We start from the raw sequence: 23,093 nt of genomic DNA on the forward strand, positions 1-23,093 counted from the left end.
AGTATTCCAAAAAGATTAAAACTGCACTCAGACTTTTGGAACACTGAATAAACAGGCTAGAAGGAAGGCGATCTCAAAGAGAAAGGTACTAGCCACTAAGAGTAGGGGGGGATGAAGAATGGGAAAGTCCTGCTACGAAATTTAAATGGGGTTGAATGAGAAAGTTCAGTTGAATAAGGTTGGAAGCCAGATTGTAGGGAATTAAGAAGAGAATGAGAGGAAAGGTGGGATTTGAATTCAATCTTGAAGGAATCCAGGGAAGCTGAGAGTCAGAGGTGAGGAGGGAAAGCATTCCAAGCATGGGGCACAGATGGCACAAAGGCACAGGCATGGAAGGTGGCATATCAGGCTGAAGGAGCTGGTAGTCAGCCAATGTTGCTAGATTGTAGAGTGATTGGAAAAGGGTAAAATTTAAGAAAACTGGAAAAGTGGGAAAAAGCCAGGGAATAAATGCTAAACAGAGGATTTTGTATTTGATCCTAGAGGTAACAAGGAGCCACTGGAATTTCTTGAGTAGGGGGAATGACATGGTCACATCTGCACTTTAGGAAAGTCACTTCGGTGCCTGAATGGAGGGTGGATTGAAGTGGGGAGAGACTGGAGGCAGGCTGACCCACCAGCAGGCTATTGCAACAGTCCAGACATAAGGTGGTGAGGGTCTGCACCAGGGTGGGGGCAGTGTCAGAGGAGAGAAGGGGGCATGCAGGAGAGATGTGATGAAGGTAGAAGCAACAAGATTTGACAATAAATTGGATATGTGGGAAGAGTGTTATTCTTGACACTGAAATTGAGAGCCTGGGTGTATGGGAGAATATTGTGCCAGAGCGATTAGGAAGTTTGGAAGAAGGGAGAGTTTGAAGATAAAGGCTAGTTCAGTTTGGGATATGTTGACTTTAAGATGTCTATGAGACATAAAATTCTAGATGTCCAAAAGGTAGTTGGTGATGAGGGATTGTAGTTCAGGAGAGGCGTTAGAGCTAGATATATAGATTTGGGCATCATCCAAATAGATATGCCAGTTGAAACCATGGGAGCTGATACGATCATCAAGAGAGAGGGGCAACTCAGTGCAGAGTAGAAAGAGTGCTGGGTCTGGAGTCAGGAGGATCTGAGTTCAAATCTGGCCTCAGATACTAATTGTATGACTCTGGACAAATCACTTAACCCTGATTGCCCTACACACACACAAAGAAAAACAAAAAGAGAGAGTATAGAAAGAGAAGAGGTCCAAGGACAGAGTCCTGTGGGACCACCATGTTTATTGGACACGCCATAGATGAAGAACCAGCAAAGGAGACTGAGTATCCAAGAAAAGAGAGTGTTCAACAGTGTCAAAAGCTGCAAAGAGGTCAAGAAGGGTGAAGCTGGAGACAAGAACATTAGATTTAGTAAGGAAGAGGTCATCGGTAACTTTGGAGAGAGCATTCTTAGTTGAATGATAAGGTTGGAAGCCAGACCATACAGATTTAAGAAGAGAGTGAGAGGAAAACATGAGTGAGCATTTATTTGCGTGTGGCCTTCTCAAGACGGTTAGCCACAAGAAGAAGAAGAGGGAAACTAATGAGGATGGCTGCATAAAGTGAGGGTTTTTTGAGGATGGAGGAGACATGGGCATGTTTGCAGGCAGTAGGGAAGCAGCCAGTAGACAGGGAGAGATCAAAGATAAGTCAGTTTGATAGTGGGACAGTCTGCTGTAACAGATAAAAGGTCATCATGTTGGAGATGCAGGACTGGAGCTCAGTAAAGTACCTGAGTTCAAAGAACCTGGGTTCAAATCCCAGCTCTCCACCTTCCTACTTGAGTAACCAATCTTAGGCAAGTTGTCTGACCTTTCTGGGCCTCAGTTTCCTCATCTGTAAAATGAGGGATATGGACAAGGTCATCTCCCAGGTCCCTTACAGCATCATGTCTATCACAGAATAATCTCATTCAATAGCTGTGTAGTCTTCCAAGTTGCCAGCATAGGGATGACAGTTAAACGAAAAATGCATAATTTTATTTTAACTGCAGTTTACCAATGCCTGAAATTATGACCTCAACTCAGGTCCTACTTGATACCTCATTGTAGCATAGAGGAGAGACTCTGTGTTCTCAAAAGCTACTCTGATCTCCCAAAGCTTTAGATACAGCCCCAGCAACGGACTTCATGTTGTCCAAAAACCAGACTCTCTAAGTTCAGGAAGGCTCACTACTGAGTTGACTCTAGGGTAATGAATTTTGAGCTGTGGCAACTTTCAAAGGCTTTCTGCTAGCTTTCTAGAGGATTGTGATTTGCACAGGTAGAGAAAACATTGATATTAATGAAAGCAAGCACACAAGTGTTGAAAAAATAAATTGGGAGGGCATGAGTGTGTGTGTGTGTATGTATGTGTGTGTGTGTATGTGTGTGTGTTGGTGTCAGAGCTAAACTAAGAATTCCAGTGCCCATGTAAATTAATGTTAGAACACTGAAGCTCACATAGGCCAATCTGCCTGATTTGAGTGTAGTTTTGTTAGGGCAGTGGGTAGCCAATCCCTCAGAAAATCAAGTCCTAGACCCTGTTGGGAGCATTGGCCCCCTCCAGTTTCCCAGAAAGAGATGAGAACATAGATCCTAGGGAAGGGATGCCAAGGGCAGTTACATACAGCATAGAGCCAGCAGATCACCAGATATAAGGCTAGCAGGCTCAGCAGCGCTTCTTAAATTATGGGGTCGTGAGCTGCCATTTAGGAAGCACTGAAGAGGTCTCGAGTGGAAAAAGTTTAAGAAGGCCTGGGCTAGAGAGCCACCAGGAGGAGTGAGTACCTGTGCCCCTCACTCCCCTGCCATGCTGTGGCCTTGAGGCAAAACTCTCATTGTCCAGCTTCACTTGGCGTGCACACCTTTGGGTCCCCGTGAACCTTCACGTGCCATGTTCCTACTTTCTCCCATTTCAGGCGCCTGGTGGATCGCTTGGAGAACATGCGAAAGAATGTGGCTGGAGATGGGGTAAACCGCTGCATCCTGTGTGGGGAACAGCTGGGAATTCTGGGCTCCTCCTGCGTGGTGTGTGAGGATTGCAAGAAGGTAACGCCTTCCTCCTCCTGGACCCCTCCCCCTTCTCTACTGAGCCCCTGTATCTGGCTGACCCAAGGAGAAGCAATGGGGCCCCCCAGGGCAGAGTCTTGGGTGGGATGATTCCGCCTGGAAGCTGTCAGTCTGAGGTGGACCTCATAGGGCCATGAGATTAGTGCTGGATGGGACCATAGACGACATCTATTCAACCCTGCATCTTATAGATAATGAAACAGAGACCTGGAGAAGTTAAGTCATTTGTCCAGGTTGGGATTCAAACTCAGGTCCTCTGGCTCAAGTGTAAATGTTCTTTCTACTAGCTCTTTGCATCCATTAGGACTTGAATGAGGGAGAGATACCATATGCATTCCTCTTTCCTTCTCCTCCCCACTGTCCCCACTAGCCCCAAATTGAGTCTTACGAACCTAACACACGTTCTGGCTGGTTTTGCCCCCAGAACGTCTGCACCAAGTGTGGAGTGGAGACCTCCAACAATCGCCCACATTCCATCTGGCTTTGCAAGATTTGCAGTGAGCAAAGAGAGGTGAGTGATTTGCTTTGACTCCAGCCTTGCTGGCTCCCAACCCTCCCCGACCCAGTTCTCTAATTCTTGAGTAAGGGGAAGGGAGGGAAGGAAACTGAGATTTCACGTCCACTGTCTAAGTTTCCATTAAAGCCCCAAATACCCCTAGGTCCCAGTGACCTGAGGCACTGGTATCAGTAAGAAGATGGATGCACTGAGGCTGGATACCAGCCGGCCTCCTTGTGTGAGTTAGGTGTTTACACAGTACTCCCACATCTGGAGTATTGTCTTTAATCCTGGGTATCACATTTTGCCTGTTGTCTTCTCCCTTAGAGCGAGCTCCTTCAGGGGAGGGACTGCTTTGCCTCTCTCTCTATCCCCATTGCTTAGGTCAGTGCCAGGCACATAGTAGGTGCTAAATGAATGCTTATTGTTGTTGGTTTGACATTTTAGGAAAGACATGGAAAAACTAAGAGTATCCAGAGAAGACCATCAGGATAGTGAAGGACTCTGATTCTACGTCACAGGAGTAGTTGAAGGAACTTAAGATATTTAGCCTGGAGAAGAGAAGATTCAGGGGGTGACAAGATAGCTCTATTTGGGTATGTGAAGGGCTGTCATACAAGAGAGGTATTAGCCTTGATCTGCTTGGCCCCAGACAGCAGAACTAGGAATGATGAGGGAGTTGAATGACCAGATAGATTGGAGCAGGGGAAATCTTGTTCAGGTATGGATTAGAATACATGGCCTCAGAGGTCCATTGCATTTCTAAAAGCCTGCAATTCTGTGAGACAGCCAAGGGGGGATTGGGAGTGTTTGCTGAAAAAGCAGCTAATATCCTTTTCCTTCTTTATATTTTGGCCTTTCCTCCCTCCCTCCCTCCCTCTTTCCTTCCTTCCTTCCTTCTTCTTTCCTTCCTCCCTCCTTCCCTCCTTCCTTCCCTCCTTCATGCCTTCCTTCTTTCCTTCTTCTTTCTCCCTTTGATCCCTCCTAGTCTTCCTATATCCCCTTTCTTTCTTGCTCTTGTCTTTTCTCCTCTCCTTGTCTTTCTATCTCCTCTATCCTCTTCAGATGTTCTTCTCTCTCTCTCTCTCTCCCTCCCTCCCTCCCTCTCTCTTTCCCACTCTCTCATGGGATCTCCTCTTTCTCTCCTTGTCTGTTTCTTCCCCACTCTCTACTTCTCTCCTCTTTTCTCTCTCCCTCTATCTATCTGTCTCTCTCCCTCCTCTTCCTTTCCAAGCTCTGAAATATAGATTTTTATTTAGCCATTTCAAAACAAGTCAATCAATTAACAATTTATCAAGTGTCCATATATGTCTGGTACTGTTGGCCGGAGAGAGTAGGAGAAATGGGGGAAGAGGCAGACAATATAGCCCTTTTTTCTTCTCCTCATTGTAGCTACCTTCCTGCTCCTCCCTGTCCTTGCGTGCTAGGACACTGACAAATGTGCCTCAGTGGACACAAAAGGAATTCCCTCCATAATGAACTGCACTAGTGGTTTTCAGTCTCCACTTGAAGACTTCTTCCTTCTTGGAGATCTTCTAAGCATAGCTGACGTATAGGTTGTTGTCTTTCATTCCTGAGAAGAACCAAAATGACATCCCTATGTTGGGGTCAAGGTACAGTGTGTCCAACCAAGGCTGATCAGATCAATGTGGGCTCAGAGGGCTGTACCATATGGGTCAGGCACAAATAGTCCATACAGACACAAGAGGATGACCACTTGTCAAGCATGCCTTAGAGAAAATTCCTTTTGTGCAGGGACTAGCTGGTTACTGAGGTCCCTTCCATCTCTCAAATTCTGATTCTCTGGCCTCCATCCCCCTCCCCCGATGGGTGACTAAGCCAGCAATGACGCCGAATCAGGAGAGGATGATTCCCTTACGCCTTGGGCCTCTTGGAGGACTTCAGTAGGGAAGATCATGGGGCCCAGAAGAGGAGAGAGGAGGCCACATCCTATGTGCAGCCTCAAACAGACCTCTACTTTAAAAAAAATCACAGAGTCACCGATTTTAGAGCTGGAAGCTGACCTCAGCCATCATTTAGTCCAACCTAGACCTGAAAGGAGCTGCCCACTATAAAATACTAACAGGAGGTCATTGAATCTTTGTGGAAATCAAAAATCTACTGCCTCTCCAGGCAACCCGTTTATTTGGGGGCAGCCCTCACTGTTAAGAACTTTCCTCTGGTATTAAGCATAAATACAACTTTCTCCTGGTTTTATCCTTTGGGGTCACAAAGGACAAGACTATTCTTTCTCCATATGAGAGCCCTTCAGATACTTGGAGACAGCTCTCATGGCTCCCCTGTTTTCTTCTCCACTTTCTTCAACCAATCCTCACCTGACATGGATTCAAGGCTCCTCGTCATCCTGACTGCCCCACTCTGCTCACGCTTGCCAGCTTTTCAATGTCCTTCTTAAGCCTTGGCTCTCAGACTTGAACACAGAACTCCAGATGAGGTCTGATGAGGGCAGAGTATAGCGGGATTATCACATCCCTATGGTTGGAAGCTCTGCCTCTCTTAATGTAACCCAAGGTCTCCTTAGCTTTTTCGGCTGCTACATCATACTATTGATCCATACTGGGCTTGTAGTCCACTAAGACCCCCCAGATTTTTTTTCAGCACAACTGCTGTCCAACCATGCCTCTGCAATTTACACATTTGTGCTTTTCCAATTTTGTGATATCTCTCCTATTTTCCAGGGTTTTAAAAATATCATTGGCAGTGGCTCAGGAATCATGTTTGCTAGTTCTTCAGGACCCAGGGATATAGTAATAATAACACAGGCATACTTTGGAGATGTTACAGGTTAAGTTCCAGAACACTGCAATAAAGTGACTATTCTAATATAATAAGTTACATGAATTTTTTGGTTTCCAAATGCATATAAAAGTTATGTTTACACTATACTGTATGTAGTCTATTAAATGTGCAATAGTTTTATGCCTAAACCCCCCCATGTATATATCTTAATTTAAAAGTACTCTATTACTGAATACTGCTAACCATCATCTGAGCCTTCAGTGAGTTATAATCTTTTTGTTAGTGGAAGGTCTTGCCTTGATGTTGACAGCGCTGACTGATCAGGGTGCTGGTTGCTGATAATTTCTTAAAATAAGACAACGATGAAGTTTGCCCCACTGATTGACTCTTCCTTTCACTTGAATGCTTAGAAACCATTGTACGATAATTAATTGGCCTCATTTCAATATTGTTGTGTCTCATTGAATTGGGAGGCCCTAGGAGAGAGAGAGACAGGAATAGCAGGTCGCTGAAGCAGTCAGAACACACACCGCATTAATCAATTAAGTTTTCCACATTATTAGGGTGTGGTATGGCGCCCCAAAGCAATTATAATTGTAACATCAAAGATCACTGATCACAGATCACTGTAACAGATATAATAATAATGAAAAAGTTTAAAATATTGTGAGAATTACCAAAATGTGACTCAGAGACACTGTGAGCAGATATTGTTGAAAAAATGGTGTGATAGTACACAGGGCTGCCACAGACCCTCAATATGTGAAAAAAAAAATGAAATGTCCATGAAGCACAACAAAATGAGATATGCCTGTAATAGCTAACCTTTATATAGTACTTACTATATGTCAGTCACTGTACTAAGTGCTTTACAATTATTATCTCATTTAATTCTCATAATAGCCCTGTGAGACAGATGCTGTTATTATCCCCACCTTCTTTTTACAGGTGAGGAAACTGAGGCAGGCAGAGGGTTCTTTTTTTAGTTACTAGATCAGAGTCATCCAGCTAGCCAGTGTCTGAGGCTAGATTTGAACTCAGATCTTCCTGATTCCAGGACAGGTCTTCTATCCACTGCATTGCCTAGCTGCCCCTAGCATAGTACGTCTGAGCCAGGTGACTTAAATTCATCAAAGGCAGCTAGGCATTCTCTTACTATCTCTACTTATTTAGAATATCAGTTCCTTTTCAGCCATTTTTGTTATATCATTTCCAGTGCAAAGGTCATTCTTCTTGTAAGAGAACTAAGAAAATTCCATTTTTATTGTCCTTACCTTCGCCCTCCAGCCTCAGCTCAATCTAAGCTTGAGCATTCCTGATGCCATTTTTACATGATCATGCTACACTTATGTTTGTCTTCTGGTACCTGGCCTCCCTTCCATCTTCTTTAATTTCTTTTGAAAGTCTAAGTTGGATGCTGTGTTCCCAGTGCATCCATATTGGTCTCTTCAGATATTGCCTTTCCTCCACCTCATAGGAGTTGTGTCTCTTTGTCTTGAGAATTCCATTCTTGAGCATTTCACATTTCTCTTGAGCTGACTTTCTCTGCAGAATTTTATTTCATAGGATCCTACCTTTCCTTTCTCTACACCCTGTGAAACCCACTTTCCTGTAAACTAGGAGGCATGTCAGGTTATGCCTGGATTTCTTTTCCTCTATTTAAACTCAAGGAGGGAGTGGTTGTTTCCTCTTCCCTCACCCCAGGGTTCCCATAATTACCACTCCAACAATAAGCTTCTTCCTCCTGGAGAGAATCAGGTCCAAGTCAAATCAAGTCAAGGCATCCAGAATAAAGTTGCCTTCACTTTTTGAGGGATGAAACTATCAGTAAGTCAAGTTCATAAATTATTAACTGTTTTGCTTTGGAGGGAGGAAGGGAAGGGAAGGAGAGAGAGAGAGACAGACAGACAGAGAAAGACAGAGAAAGCACTCCAATCAATGTCTAGATAATTAAAGCCAATTAGTTCAGCAAAGATGATGTAGTAGAAAGCACTACAGACCAACTCCCCATTTTGTTGTTGTTGTTCATTCGTGTCCAACTCTTCATGATCCTGACCCCATTTGGGGTTTTCTTGTAAAAGATACTGGAGGGGTTGGCCATTTCCTTCTTCAGCTCATTTTACAGATGAGGAAACTGAGGCAAACAGGGTGAAGTGACTTACCTAGGGTCACACAGCTAGTAAGTGTCTGAGGCCAGATTTGAACTCAGTCTTCCTGACTCCAGGCCAGGCACTCTATCCACTGTACCACCTAACTGTCCAAGCTCCCTCATAGCTACTCCAATTAAAGATCTAAATGAGCACCAGACTGAGTATCCATTGAGGAATCTAAGGAGAAATCACAGAAATCTTCCTATCCCAAGATCATGAATTCAATCCAAAAGCAAATGACCAGGGCAGGACTATGGAAGAGGAGTAGGCTGAGAATTCAGACTAAGCCCCTGGGCTCTGAACAGGGTCACAGCGCTGTTTCTCTGATCCCAGAGCAGGATTGATGACTCATTCCAGGGGCTAAGAACAGGGATAATCAGTTTTCCAGCTAGCTAACAGAGACTGGGGCTAGTAACTGTCTACTGAAGCTCTATGTTGAGAGGCAAGTCTTCATTTGTGTTCCTGAAACTCAAACAAGTGCCTAGAGCCTGGGTAGTCCAGAAAGGCGACTATCCAGATCATTCCCTCAATCAATCCATGTAAAATAAGGCCTTCTGAAAACTTGCAGTAGCCTGGCCCAAGATGCCTCTGTGAACCCTGAAGAGTACAGAACTCAGTGCCTAGAGAATATCCATCAGGATTCCAGATTAGTTAAGCCAGGAGCACACAAGGTCATGGTGGGCTGGATGGGTGTAGTACACCTTATTTAAAAAATGTTGTGGGTATATGCACACAGTGTATAGAGTCTAGCCTAACTGACGCAAAGTGCCAATGCTAGAAGTGAGGCTAGAAAATGAATAAACAAGAAGATAAAGAAGTATTAGGGTGCCAGGGATACCCACTATGTAAACCCAGAAGAGGAGAATAATAATAAAAAAAAAAACACCTACAAGAAAAGCCTCAAAAAGAAATACAGCTTGGCCACAAATTTAGTTAGAATTTCTGGAAGTCAGGAAGTCAGGAAGACTTGAGTTCAAATCTGCCCTCAGACACTTATTATCTGTGTGACCCCAGGAAAATAACTTAACCCCCATTTGCCTCAATTTCCTTATCTGTAAAATGGGGATAAATAACAGTACTTGCCTCCCAGGGTTGTTGTGAGTATCAAATGCGATAATATTGTAAAGTGCTTAGCTCAGTGCCTAACACATAGTAAGCACTATATAAATGTTAGCTATTATTATTAAGATAATATTATAGATAATCGAAGTCCCCCATCATTAGTCTTTCCTGACTTTGTTCCAGGCTTATTATGTTTCCCAACCCCCTCATCTATTTCTTCTTTCTCAATTACAAAAAACACATGTTTCTAGCTCCATTGACTTTCACCCAAATATTCCTCACCATGCTTTCCTGCTCTAGTTACTGGATTTCCTCACTTGAGTATACCATATTGATATATAATACTGCACTGCCTTCCTTTCCTTACTCCCACGGGGCTAGGGAAGTACCAGGGGAAAGACAGACAGACAGACAGATAGATAGATAGATAGATAGATAGATAGATAGATAGATAGATAGATAGATAGATAGATAGATAGATGAAGGATAGATAAAGAAAGATAGATGATATACATATATATGGGGAGAGAGATTATATGGGCATATATATTCACACACACATATGTGTGTGTGTGTGTGTGTGTGTGTGTGTAGACCCACAACATTTTTTAAATAAGGTGTACTATACCCATCTAGAGCCATAGTCCAGTCATGAGTTTCATCCCACCAAACTGCACTGATAATTGTGAAGTCAGATTTATCTCCTTACATTAGAATCTCAAATTCCTGTTATTTATTCTCTAAACTTGGGGCATTTGTGTATAAACATTTCAGGTCATGGATTTTATCACTAGCTCCTTTCTTGGATTGTCTTTCTTCATTATAGCTACTCTCTATAATATCTAGCTACAGAAAGTTTTCTACCTTTTTTTAGATGAAAGCTCTTCTGATTAGATTTGCAAGACGCCCAGCAAATGCATTCTTATCCAGCGTTTGTTAGGTGTGCTTCATTTCTGGTCAGGAATCTGTTGTCCCTGTGTTTTATGCTATGGTCCAGAAGTCCAAGTCCTGTTCTCAGATACCACATTCTTATCAAGCAGTTAATTTCATATATATGTATATGTATGCATTCATGCATATGTATATCCACATATATGTATGCACATCCATGTACTTATACATGTATATATGTATGTGTATATATGCATATGTATTTCTATTTTAAAGTAAATAGGGAAAGAAGGCTAGAGTTCCATTCCCAGGCTGAGCTAGGTCCCCACCTCCTGTACCATTTGCCTTTCTTCCTTCAGGTTTGGAAGCGCTCTGGAGCATGGTTCTTCAAGGGCTTCCCCAAACAAGTGCTCCCTCAGCCCATGCCAGTGAAGAAATCCAAGCCTCAGCAGCCGCCCATGGAGCCCAGCTCCTCAGAGCCACCCACCCTGGAGCCCAAGCACCATCCCCGAGCACCTGGCCGAGGTAAGATAGATGGGAGGGCAGCCTTCCACCTTGGGTCAAGTTACTTCATCGTGGGACTGGAACCCCAGACCACAACTCAGAGTTCAGATTTCTCCAGATGTGAACAAATATGCCAGTGCTTTGAGCACTGTACTGGGACTCAGGATGTTTGGCTCTCAATCACAGCCTTATCTAGTCCCTGCTCTGTGGTTCTCATTCCAAATGGCTGGCACATGTTTCCAGAGTGGAACTTTTGGGGAACTGGAGGCTTTAACCAGTGCATAAGAGAATCTCAAAGTTCTAAGAGAGAAAAAGAGGGAGAGGTCCTTTGGGGGAGGGGGAGTGGCTAAGGAAGTCATCATGGAGGAGGTAAAGGATGGATGGGACTTTAATGAGTGGAGATGGGAAGGGGTAGGGAGGACATTCCAAGTGCACAGAATTGTGTGAACAAAGGCATGGGACTAGGGAGGGAAGAATTTTCACTGCCGAAATTGTTTATCTCTTTATATTTCTTAGGGCCAGGAGAGGCTGGCCTCCCTGGAGAACATGGTAAGGGAATGGGGACTGCCCCCGTGCATGCAGTCCCGCCCTCTTACTCCTTGCTCTGCTCAATAAGGGCTCCTGGCTGTGCTGTAACATCCTGAGAATCCTTGCTTTTAGATTCCTAAATACCCCAAAGCTTCTCCTTCAACTTCTTTCCATCCTTCCCTTCAGCCTTGAGTCTGCAGGGGATCCTTGCCTCTCCTCGCTTCCCTTCCTGCCAGTGCAGTGGGTAAATAGCAAGAGTCTCCATGCCTGCAACAGCCATCACATGTTGGATGGCTCTGCTTTGGGCTTCTTTTGCCTGGTGTTCTCTAGCATATACAACAAGCTCTAGGTTGGCCAAAGCCTTGCTTGGCGAGGGAGCCTGGAGTAGGGACTAGAAAGCTGACCCTGAGGTCAAGAAACTAGTCCCCTGTTTGACACATACCGGCTGGCCATATAACCCCAGGCAACTCACTTGTTTGTTCTAGGCAAATGCTCTAAGATTGTAAGAGGTAGAGAAGGTGAGGCAGTGGAGAGGACACCCAGCCTAGAGTCAGGAAGACCTAAGTTCAAATCTGGCCTCAGACACTTACTAGATGTATGACCCTGGGAGTCAAACCTCTGTTTGACTCAGTTTCCTCAAGTATAAAATGGGGGTAATAACAGAGCTAGGTGGCGCAGTGGATAGAGTGCCGGGCCTGGAGTCAGGAAGACTCATCTTCCTGAGTTCAAATCTGGACATTTACTAGCTGAGTGACCCTGGGCAAGTCACTTCACTCTGTTTGCCTCAGTTTCCTCATCTGTCAAATGAGCTGGAGGAGGAAATGGCAAACCATCCCAGTATCTTTGCCTATAAAACCCCAAATAAGGTCTTGAAGAGTCGGACACAACTAAAAAAACGACTAAACTGTAACAACAATAGTAACACCTACTTCACAGGGTTGTTGTGAGATCAAATGAGATATTTGTTAAAAGTGCTTAGTATGGTGCTTGGTACAGAGCAGGCTGTACGTAATACTTATTCCCTTCCCTTTTCTCCCTTCTCTCCCCTAACCTGCACGAGAGGAGGATCTCCCTATATTGATGAAATTGTAGGTCTAAAGCACTATCCCAAAGTACTTCGCAAACATAAAAGTCCTGTGTAGATGTCAGGTATCATTTGTATCCATCCTGTGAATTTCTCATGTCTTCTGCATTTCCTTCTTCCTTGTGCTATTGACTTTTTCACCAACGATTTCAGTTTGATTCACCTAAAAAATATGGGTGATCCTTTATATACAAAGATGGTGCTACTGACCCATTGTTACTAAGAAGTGCACTTGGAGTTAAATCATTTTAACAGGCATTTATTAAGCACCTACTGTATGCCAGACCCTGAGAATACAAAGACAAAACCAAAATTGTCTTTGCCCTCAAGGATTCTGGGTCCTACTGGAACCCTTTGACCTGTTGGTCCCTCTCCTGCGAAACACATGGCAGCTGGTGGTGGGGTTAGGGAAGTAAAGGACAGGGTTTGTAGCTCACTGTCCTTTGGGACTCAGAGGGATATACTTTATGGACCTTGACACATAGTTGTGGGCTGGCTCAGAAAGTTCATCTCTGTCCAGTGCCAGTGATCTCAGTGAATTAGACACTCTTACAATGAGACTAAGTTTGAAAGTTCAGTCCTGACAGTTGGGAGCCCTCTTTCCAGGGCCACAGAGGTATCCTGAGCCCCAGCCAGACATCTCACAAATGAGTACTTTGGAGGACAAGGGCATGGGGCTGAGTGGGGCTGGCTCAGGGTGAGCCCATCCATATTCCCATAGAGAGAAATGCCCCCAGGCATTAGTGCTTCCTTTTGTGACAAGTATTTGGAGATCACTTTGATTTTCCCTTGGTCCCCATCACTCTCTATCTTTTTTTATACTTATCTGGGGAATGGGGGTAAGGAGGACATTACAGGTGCACAGAATTGTGTGAACAAAGGCGTGGGACTGGGGAGGTTTCAGGGGAAGAATTTTCACTGCCAGAGTTGGTTATCTCTTTACGTCTCTTAGGCCCAGGAGAAACTGACCTCCCTGGAGGACACAGTGAGGGAATGGAGATTGCGGCCGTGCATACAGTCCTACCCCCATACTCCATACTCTGCTCCTTTCCCTTTGGTCTCTCACCAGAAGATTGTAACTTCCTTGAGGGCAGGGGCCCTTTGGTTTTGTCCTTGTATTCTTGTCTCCTAGCATAGGACCTGGCATGTAGTAGGTGCTAAGTAAATGCCTTGTGAAATTATTTAACTCCAAGGGCACTTCCTACCAATAATGGGTCAGCCACACTGTCTTCGTGAATAAAGATCAGTCTGTATTTTTTTTAATGTCCTAGAGAATGGCCAAAAATAAGGACTCACATTTATAAATCACTTAAAGTTTACCAAGTTTCCCCCATAACAACGCTGAGAGGTCAATAAGGCAGTGATTCAGTTTAAGAGTGACTACTATGCAAAATGTTTACAAAGATATAATAGTCCCTGACCTCGAGGAGTCTACTGAACTTACTTTTATCAGAGGACCTGGGTTCAAGTTCTACCCCAGAAGCTTACCACCTGTGTGATCTTGGGCAACAACAACAACAATAATAATAACTGGTATTTGTACAGTGCTTTAAAGTTCTCAAAGTGCTTTACAAATATTATCTCATTTTATCTCCACAAAAACCCTGAAAGGAATCAATAACAATAATAACTAACATTTATACAGTGCCTTGGAGAAGGAGATGGCAAACCGCTCCAGTATCTTTGCCAAGAAAATCCCAAATGGGGTCACAGATAGTCAGACACAACTAAAACAAACAATGACAAATATAGTGCCTACTATGTGCCAGGCAGGGTGCTAAGCACTTTGTGACTACTATCTCATTTGATCCTCCCAACAACCCTGGGAGGTGAGGTGTTATTATTATCCCCATTTTACAGATGAGGAAACTGAGGCAAACGGACTTGCCTAGTGTCCCACAGCTGGTAAGTATCTGAGGCAGGATTTGAACTCAGGTATATTCTTGACTCCTCAGGCCCAGTAAGAGGTAAAGTGATTTGCTGAGGGTTACCTAGCTAGTAAGTGTCTGAGGCCATTTTTTAACTCATGTGTTCTTGACTCCAGGCCCAGACCCTCAGTTTCCTCATCTGTACATTCATAGATCTAGTTCTAGACAGTGCCTTAGAGACCCTGTGGTCCAGCCCCTTCATTTTACAGGTAAGGAATGTGAATGACTTGGCCGTAGACACACAGGTAGTGTCGGAGGTAGAATATGAACCCAGATCCTCTTCATAAAATGAGGGGGCTGGCCTAGATGGCTTCTGAGGTCCCTTTGAGCTTTAAATCTATGAATCCATGATCCCGTGGTGACACATTTTGACCAAGAGAGGAAGTAAAGTGGAAAGGGCATTGGATTTGGGGTCAGAAGACTTGAGTTCAAATCTTGATTCTACTGTGTAACACCCATGTGACCTTGAGTAAGTCACTTCCCTTCCAAGAGGGGATGGGATCTGCCTTCAGTCATACATGCTAGTAAGTGCCAGAGTCAAGATTCGAACCCGGGCCTTCCTCACTCAGAGTCAAACTCTTTTTTTCCACAATAACATGTTTCCCCTGCTATGGGACAAATGGAATCCTTGTCATCCCTGCCCCCTACCATGTGTCCATCCTGTACCGCCAGAAAAAATTGACTCTGCCTTCTCCTTCCTTGCCCCCAGGTGACGCTGGGGACAAGAGGGGCATGGGCCAGAAATCAGGTTTGTTTGCTGGAGGGAGATTGGCTCCGATTAGAATAGGGGTGCTTCAGAATCCTGAGTCCTGGTTCTCCCAGGCTGGTCACATCCCCTTTTCTAGGACCGAGGGTCAGACAGGGGAGGACGACAAAGCTCACAGCTGTTCCTGCTCTTTTGATTTCTTGTCCTGCTGTGGCTCGGGGCTCCCTGTACGTCCCTGATGGTGATGTTTCCAGGTCTGGTGTTTGGTATTGTTGTTTTTTGATCACCTCATTGCTTGGCCCTTCTACCTGGGATTTATGTGGTCCTATGGACTCCATTAGAGACTGTCAAGGTAGTCAGCCCGAGTCTACATGGGGAAGGCAGCATCCTGCATTTTCTAACAATCTGGTGGCATAATACACCAGTTACCAACGGGAGACAAATTCTTCCATCAGTTTCAAACATCTCCTTCCTCTAGTCTGCACCTGTTGGCTCGGTGGTTAGTCATTGATCTGGAGCTGGTTCTCAAAGGTCTCCCTTTGCACCTGGGAGGCAGCATACCCATCTCAGTATGGTCCGATGGTCTCCAATCAGGCTCATAGGTCCATTGTGGACTGGCAGATCTGGCAGAGATCCCGGGTCTCTCCAGACTAAGCCCTCCATTTGACAGATGGAAAAACAGTCCCTAAGAAGGGAAGTGTCCAAAGTTCAAGGTCACATGGTGAGTTAGCGGTAGAGCGAAGACATGAACTCAGATCTCCTGACCCCTCATCTGGGGTTCTTTCCACTGCCTGGAGGACATTAAGGCCCAGAAAGGTATCACAGAATTAAAACTGGAGATGACCCTAGGGGCCAGCTAGTCTAGCCTCCTCATTGTACAGGTGAGGAAACTGAGGCCCAGAGAAGTTAATTGGCTTGCTCACAGTCACTCAGGTAATAAGTGGCAGAGTTGGGATTTTTATGTAGGTCATCTGTCCAGTTTACAGAAGACCTTAAATGCCAGGCTAAAGAGATTATATTTTATCCTAGAGGCAGTTGGGAGCCACTGAAGTTTCTTGAGTAGGAGAATGATGCAATCAAACTTGCCCCTTTGGAACCACACTGTGGCAGCTCTATGAAGGTTGGACTAGAAAGGAGAGAGACTAAAAACAGAGAGACTGTTTATCTTATCCCTCCTTCTCCCTCTCCGCTTGCCACTTTCCTTCCTTCCTTCCTTCCTTCCTTCCTTTAGAATTGTTCCCTGATGAGCATTTTCCTTTTTTTTTTTTAAACAAATGCTTTGCCTTTCAGGTCCTGAGCCTGCACCTGCTCCTGGCAGGGGCAGCTATGGCCCCCCAATGCGCCGGGCCTCAGAGGCTCGCATGAGCTCCAGCGGAACGGACTACACAGGCAGGGATTCCGAAGGCCGGGACTATGGCCCAGGTGGGGCCGCTGGGGGTGATGCCAGTCGGAGTCCAGCAGGTGAGTGGGGGGGGGATCAGCCCACAGCAGCTTCTTGGAGGAAGCAAATTTGGCACAGGATGTGAACAGAGCTGAAAGGAAGGGAGAGCTATGGGCTGGTGGGATGATGGTAGTAGCAGGAAGGAAGAGAAAACTCATTCAATCCAAGATCAAAACTGGACGGGACCTTCATCTTAAATATGAGAAAACTGAGGTAGACAGAGGTTAAGTGACTTACCCAGGGTCACACAGCTAGTAAGTATCTGAGGCAAGATTTGAACTCAGGTCTTCCTGATTCTAAGCCCAGAACTGTATCCATGCTAGCTGGCATTTATAGGATCATAACTCTAGAGCTGAAGGGAATCTTATGGACTATAGAATCCAGCCATTTCAGTGTGATGTAGTGGATAGAGGGCCAGCCTCAGAGACTCGGGTTCAGTCCTACTTCTGACACATACGTGCTGTGTGACCCTGCACAGGTCACTGAACTTTCATTGTCCTAGGGAAGAGCATTAAAACTATACCCTAAAAGGTACCAGTCTCATTTGGAAGGAGTTTCCTTGCCAGGGAGCTCCTTGTACCAATGAAATCAGAGGTACCGTCCCTGTCTTTCCATTTTAAAGATGAGGAAACTGAGTCTCAGAGAGGTGAAGTTGGCTTGCCCCAAGGTCACACAAACAGTAAGAGATAGAGGTCACTTCACCTCTCCTGGGCTCTCATTTTTCTGAACTGGAAAATGAAGGGAGTGGCCCCAACAGCCTTCAAAGGTCCCTTTTAGCTCTCAATCGGTGATCCTGGGTGGGATTGGAATGCCACTGGTCCTCTGACTCCCAATCCGGGGCTCTTTGCCAGGATACCAGGTTGTGGAAAAAATGTCACACTCATTCTCACATTTATCATCCCAAAGGGTGGAATCAGGTAGAGTGAGTGGAAATTGCAGGAGCAGATTTGTTTTTTTGAAAGCTTCCAAAGTGGCCCAGGCTGCCCCGGGGGTGGGGGGCTCCCTTTTCCTGGAAGTTACCAACCAGAGGCTGGATGGTTGGGGATGGCTCAGAGAGGGGGTCTTGTTTCAGGGTTGGGCTGGGACGGAGGGCCTTCAGGGTCCCTCCCAACATAGCGATTCTAGGATGAGGCCCCAGCTGGCTGTCAGTGGTGAGGGTGGGATGAGCAGTACCCCCCAAAGAGGAATCGGGAATGAACACTAACTCAGGCCCCACACTTTGAAAGATGCTGAGTTGGCAGGTTTATTTGGTTGCAGCTCTGCCCCACTGGCAATCATTCCAGCTGTCTTCAATTCCTCAGCTATGCCTGCAATATTTAATGGGAGGCTGCCGGCAATACCAATCACGTAATCCTCTTGTCCCGGCCAGATGGCAGCTTAGCTTTCCTTTCTATGCCAGGCTGTGTTAACATCAAAGCGAGAGGCTGAATATTAAGGCTCAGTATCAGTCCCTGAGTCTTCTGGTCTTTTACTCGGCTCCTGAAATCATGCCTTGGCCGCTTATCGCATCAGCTCCTATCCCTTCTTAGCAACAGGTCTGGGCAGTGCGGTTCCTGTTTAATCTCAAAGCCCTCCCCCTCCCCACTCCCCTTCTTTCTATAAGACTGGACTTCAAGGTAGTTTTATTTTTTTAAACAATAAGGAAGGGTCCCTCTCCCCCATAACAAGCGCAGGGGGAATTTTCTCTTTCACATTCACAAGAAAAGAATGTTGATGAGGTCAGTGCGCTGGAAGGAGGGCTGGATATGAAGTCAGAGGACCTTTGTTCTAGTCATGGCTCTGCTAATTAATGTGTGATCTTGGGTGAGTCATTTCCCAGACCAGATGATCTTTGAGGTCCCGTGCAGCTTGAAACTAGGACCCTGTGAACACTGACAGCTGTGTAGCCCTGGGCAAGTCACTTCTCTCTAGGGCTCAGTTTCCTCATTCATAAAGATGAAGGGATTTGGATGTGTGGTAGAATACTGGAGTTGGAGTAGGAGGATCTGGGTTCAAATCCTGCATCTGTCACTTATTAGCAGTGTGACCTTGAGCAAGTCACTTAAATTCTCTGATTCTCTAAATTCTCTGGAGTCAGGAAGGCCTGAGTTCAAATCCAGCCTCAGACACTCACTCTAGGCTAGTCACTTCACCCTGTTTACCTCAGTTTCTTCATCTGTAAGATGAGCTGGAGAAAGAAATGGCAAACCGCGCCAGTGTCTCTGCCAAGAAAACCCCAAATGGGGTCATCGAGGGTCATGACGCTACTGAAATAACTGAACAATAATAAGCAACACAAGAAAGATACAAAGCGTTCTAGCAGAGATTATTGGACTTACAGCCGGGAGTCCCCCGGTCTTCATCTAATCCACCCCCTTCATTTTCCAAGGCCAATAGGAGTTAAGTGACTTGCCCAAGGTCATACAGATGATTTGCCACCCAATTTAGTGCTCTGAGCACTCTGCCCTCTCATGAGAGTCAGAGCATGCTAGACTTAGGGTCAGAAGACCTGGGTTAAGATCCTGCTCCTGGCACCTCACTCCAAGACTTGGGTCATCTCTTGCCCTCCTCAGTCTCAGGATCTTTCTCTATAAAATCAAAAGGCTGGACTAGATCCTCTCTAAGATCTCTGTATCAGGCTGAAGGAATCAGGGAAGGCTTCAAGGAGGTAGTGATGCTTGGAAGGAGTTTGGAAGGATAGGTTGAATTTCCACTAGGTTTGAATGAGCCTAGTAGGGTGAATGTGGAGGAGACGGCACTCCAGGAGGAAAAAAGCATGAGAAAAGGTATGGAGGTGGGTAAATTCGGGGCATGTTTTGGAAAAAGTAGCTCAGTTTGAATGGAATATAGAGTACAATTAACCATGTTAAAGATGAATCGGTCAAAGGAACCAGGAGTGTTTAGCTTCAAGAAGATTCAAAGATATAGCTGTCTACAAGGACATAGGGTCAGAGTTTTAAACCTGAAAAGGTATTTAGATGTCATCAACTCCAATCCCCTTCCCTTATCTTACAGATGAGGAAACTGAGGCCCAGACAGAGGTAAAGTGGCTTATCCAGGGTCATATAGCTAAGAAGTGTCTGAAGTGGGATTCAAGCCCAGGTCTTCCTGATCCCAGGCCCAGTGCTCTATAAACTATACCACACTGCCTCTTACCCTTCAGGAAGGATTGTGATGTGGAATCAATTAACCAATAAGCAAGCATTGATTAAGCACCTACTAGGTGGCAGATACCACGATGGGGCCTAGAAAGACAAAGACAAAAATATAATACAATCCCCACTTACTTTCTGTCAAAGCAAACACCTATGGTAAAGATAGGTAGGTAGATTAGATAGATAGATAGATAGATAGATAGATAGATAGATAGATAGAAGGGCAGCTAGGTGGTACAGTAGATAGAGCATCAGCTCTGGAGTCAGGAGGACCTGAGTTCAAATTTGGCCTTAGACACATAACACTTACTAGCTGTGTGACTCTGGGCAAGTCACTTAACCCCAACTGCCTTGCCCAAAAAAAAGATAGATAGATGGATAATTAGGTAGATGGATAGTTAGATAATTAGATGGATAGGTAGATGGCATTTATTAAGCACTCACTGTATACCAAGCACTGTGCTAAGCACTGGGGACACAAATGCAAGCAGGGGCGGCTAGGTTGCACAGTGAATAGAACATCAACCCTGGAGTCAGGAGGACCTGAGTTCAAATCCATCCTCAGACACTTCCTAGCTATGTGACTGGGCAAATCACTTAACCTTGATTGTGTCAGAACAAAAAAATGCAAGTAAGATAGTCCCCATTTTCAAGGCTTACATTCTAATAGGGAAGATAATACATAAAAAGGGGCAGAAATCAGGATGAGGTGGCAGGGGGGTGGGTTGTGGAGGAAGAGGAAAAGTCTAAAGAGTCGAGTCAGAAGTAAAGCATAGCTGAGGGGCCTTCCTGAAACAGCGGTCCTAGTAGAGGGTTACCATGTTTGTCTTATAGATAAATATGTTAAGTGATATTGGACTCATTCTGCTTGACCCCAGTTGACAGAAGGAAGGGTAGAAATTTCACAGAGCCTGATTTTGAATCCATGTATGGAATAATGCCTTCACAGTGAGAGCTGTCCCAAAGTGGAATGGGCAGCCTCAAGAGGCACTGGGTTCGCCATCTCTGGAGGTCGGAGTCTGGATGGCCACTTGAGAATGTTGTAGGAGGGATTTCTAGTCGGGCATACATTGAACTATGAAGCCTCTGGCATCCCTTATAGCTCTGATGTTCTGGGACTCTGGGATCCCAGCTACCTGGCAGAAAATCCACAGAATGATGTAATTACAACTCTTTCCGTCCTGTCAGAAAGAGCTGACTCACTTTGTTATAAAAGGCTTAGTCACACCTGGTGGCCTGCGGATGCTCATGAATCAGGGTAATCCCCAGTCTAAATATATTTGAAATCGCTGGGGATGAGTTATAATTTTGGAACAAACCCCAGTCGTGAGAGTGCCTTCAACACTGGTGGTACCTGCTCAAAAAACTCAACACTAAAGAATTTTAGGCTTCCTCATGGACCTACATCTTGATATTTCAACATAGAAGAAACCAAATAGCTCTTGGCCTTGCTTGGGTCTCTTGGAGTAAGGCCCATAGCTATGGGAGCCCCAATGCCTGTGAGATGCTCATTCCTGCTGTTAGCTGGTCCAGAGTGTCACCTGGGTAGGAGAAGCCTGAGAAGATGTGGACAAAGGCCAGGGCTGGAGAAACTAATGGGAAAAGTCTAATGGGGCCAGCTGAAGAATCCCCCTAGCAAAAGATCAACACATGTTTATTAAGGGATCTACAATCAATCAACACAGATTTATTAAACACTTGCTATGAGCCAAGAACTGTATTAAGCACTGGGGGATACAAAGAGAACAATGTTTATTGGGGGATATAATGCATATGCATATAAGAATAGACAAAATATATGCAAAATTAGTACACAGTGATTGGCAGGGGTGGGGAAGGAAGGAAGGAGAAGTATTAATAGCTGGGGCGGGGTAAGGAAAAGTCTCACACAGAAGTGTGAGTAGTAGAGAGAACCCTGGATTGGAGTCAGAGGGCATTGATTTGAATCCTGGTCCTGCTAAGTATTAAATCAACAAATCATTTAACTTAATAACAGCACTCAAAGAATCATGGCTTTAGAACTGGATAAGACCTTCAAAGCCATCAAGCCCAATACCCTCATTTTACAGATGGAGAAACTGTGACCCAGAGAGGTAAATAAACTGACCTGCTCAGGGTCACACACCTGGTGAGAGTTTGAGGCAGTTCTCAAACTCAAGTCTTCCTGACTCCAACTCCAGCATTCTATCCATTGTATCACCTACCGGTCCCATTTATTTAGTGCCTACTATGTGCAAGGCAGTGTGGTATAGTGGATAGAGACTTGGTCAGGATGACCAGGGTTTGAACCCCACTTCTGAAATACTCTGACTGTGTGACCCTGGGCAATTCTCTTAACTTCCCAGTTCTGCCAGGAAATTTGTTAAGAGTTTCCTTACCTGGAATTCCCCTATACTGATGAAATCACAGATCTGGACCAAAAAAAAAATGTAGGCAAAACATGCTTGTGTAGACAAGTCACTTCTCCCTCTCTGTGCCTGAATTCACTCATCTGTAAAATTAGGGAGGTGAACAAGATGGCCTCTGAGGTCACTTATGGCACTCAATCTATGATCATTGTCATTCTTAGGTGACAGTAATAGAAGTACCAAAAAAGAAAGAAAGAAAGAAAATAAGAGAAAGAAAGAAAAATAGAAAGAAAAAAGCAGTCCTTGACCTTATTGGGCTTACATTCTACTGAAGGAGTATGATTATTTGCATGAGAGAGAGAGAAAGAGATGGACATGGAGACAGATAGACAGACACAGACAGACAGATAGAAGATAGATAGATAGATACATAATCAGGATCATTTGGAGGAGAGAGGGCCCTTGCATAAAGGGGAGAGATTATCCATAAGAAGTGGCACCTGAACTAAGCCTAGAAGGGACTCCTCTAGAGGGGAGGAGGGGATGTATCCCCATCATGGGGCACAGACTATGCAAAGGCATGTAGATGAGACATAGAACATTGGGTCTAGGAAACAACATGTTCAGTTTAGCTGGAATAGAGACTGCATGAAGAGCAATGGTAGGATAACAAGTCTGGAAATGGATGCTGGAGACAGATTTGAAGGGCTTTAAATAACAGAGGATTTTACTTTATCCTAGAGGTAATAGGGAGCCATTGAATATTCTTGAGCCAGGAAGTGGTATGGTCACATCATTATGTGCATTAGAAAGATTATTTTGGGGGCAGCTAGGTGGGGCAGTGGAAAGAGCTCCAGCCTTGGAGTCCAGAGGACCTGAGTTCCTTACTAGCTGTGTGATCCTGGGCAAGTCACTTAACCCAGATTGCCTCATCAAAAAGCAAAAAAAAAGAAAGAAAGAAAGAAAGAAAGAAAGAAAGAAAGAAAGAAAGAAA

At 44.9% G+C, this 23,093-nt stretch overlaps 1 protein-coding gene across 1 annotated transcript in view; it reads left to right on the forward strand.

Annotated features, from left to right (window-relative positions):
- Nucleotides 1–23,093, forward strand: part of RPH3A (rabphilin 3A) — a 120,161-nt gene that overhangs the window by 46,964 nt on the left and 50,104 nt on the right. Inside the window, exons 3-7 of the mRNA XM_027864819.1 lie at nucleotides 2,917–3,046; nucleotides 3,492–3,578; nucleotides 10,786–10,951; nucleotides 15,180–15,218; nucleotides 16,467–16,637. Of these exons, the coding sequence (XP_027720620.1) occupies nucleotides 2,917–3,046; nucleotides 3,492–3,578; nucleotides 10,786–10,951; nucleotides 15,180–15,218; nucleotides 16,467–16,637 (593 nt within the window). The remainder of the gene's footprint in view (nucleotides 1–2,916; nucleotides 3,047–3,491; nucleotides 3,579–10,785; nucleotides 10,952–15,179; nucleotides 15,219–16,466; nucleotides 16,638–23,093) is intronic.

Source organism: Vombatus ursinus, unplaced genomic scaffold (assembly GCF_900497805.2).
Source record: "Vombatus ursinus unplaced genomic scaffold, bare-nosed wombat genome assembly UNPS02001287.1, whole genome shotgun sequence".
Taxonomy (NCBI): domain Eukaryota; kingdom Metazoa; phylum Chordata; class Mammalia; order Diprotodontia; family Vombatidae; genus Vombatus; species Vombatus ursinus.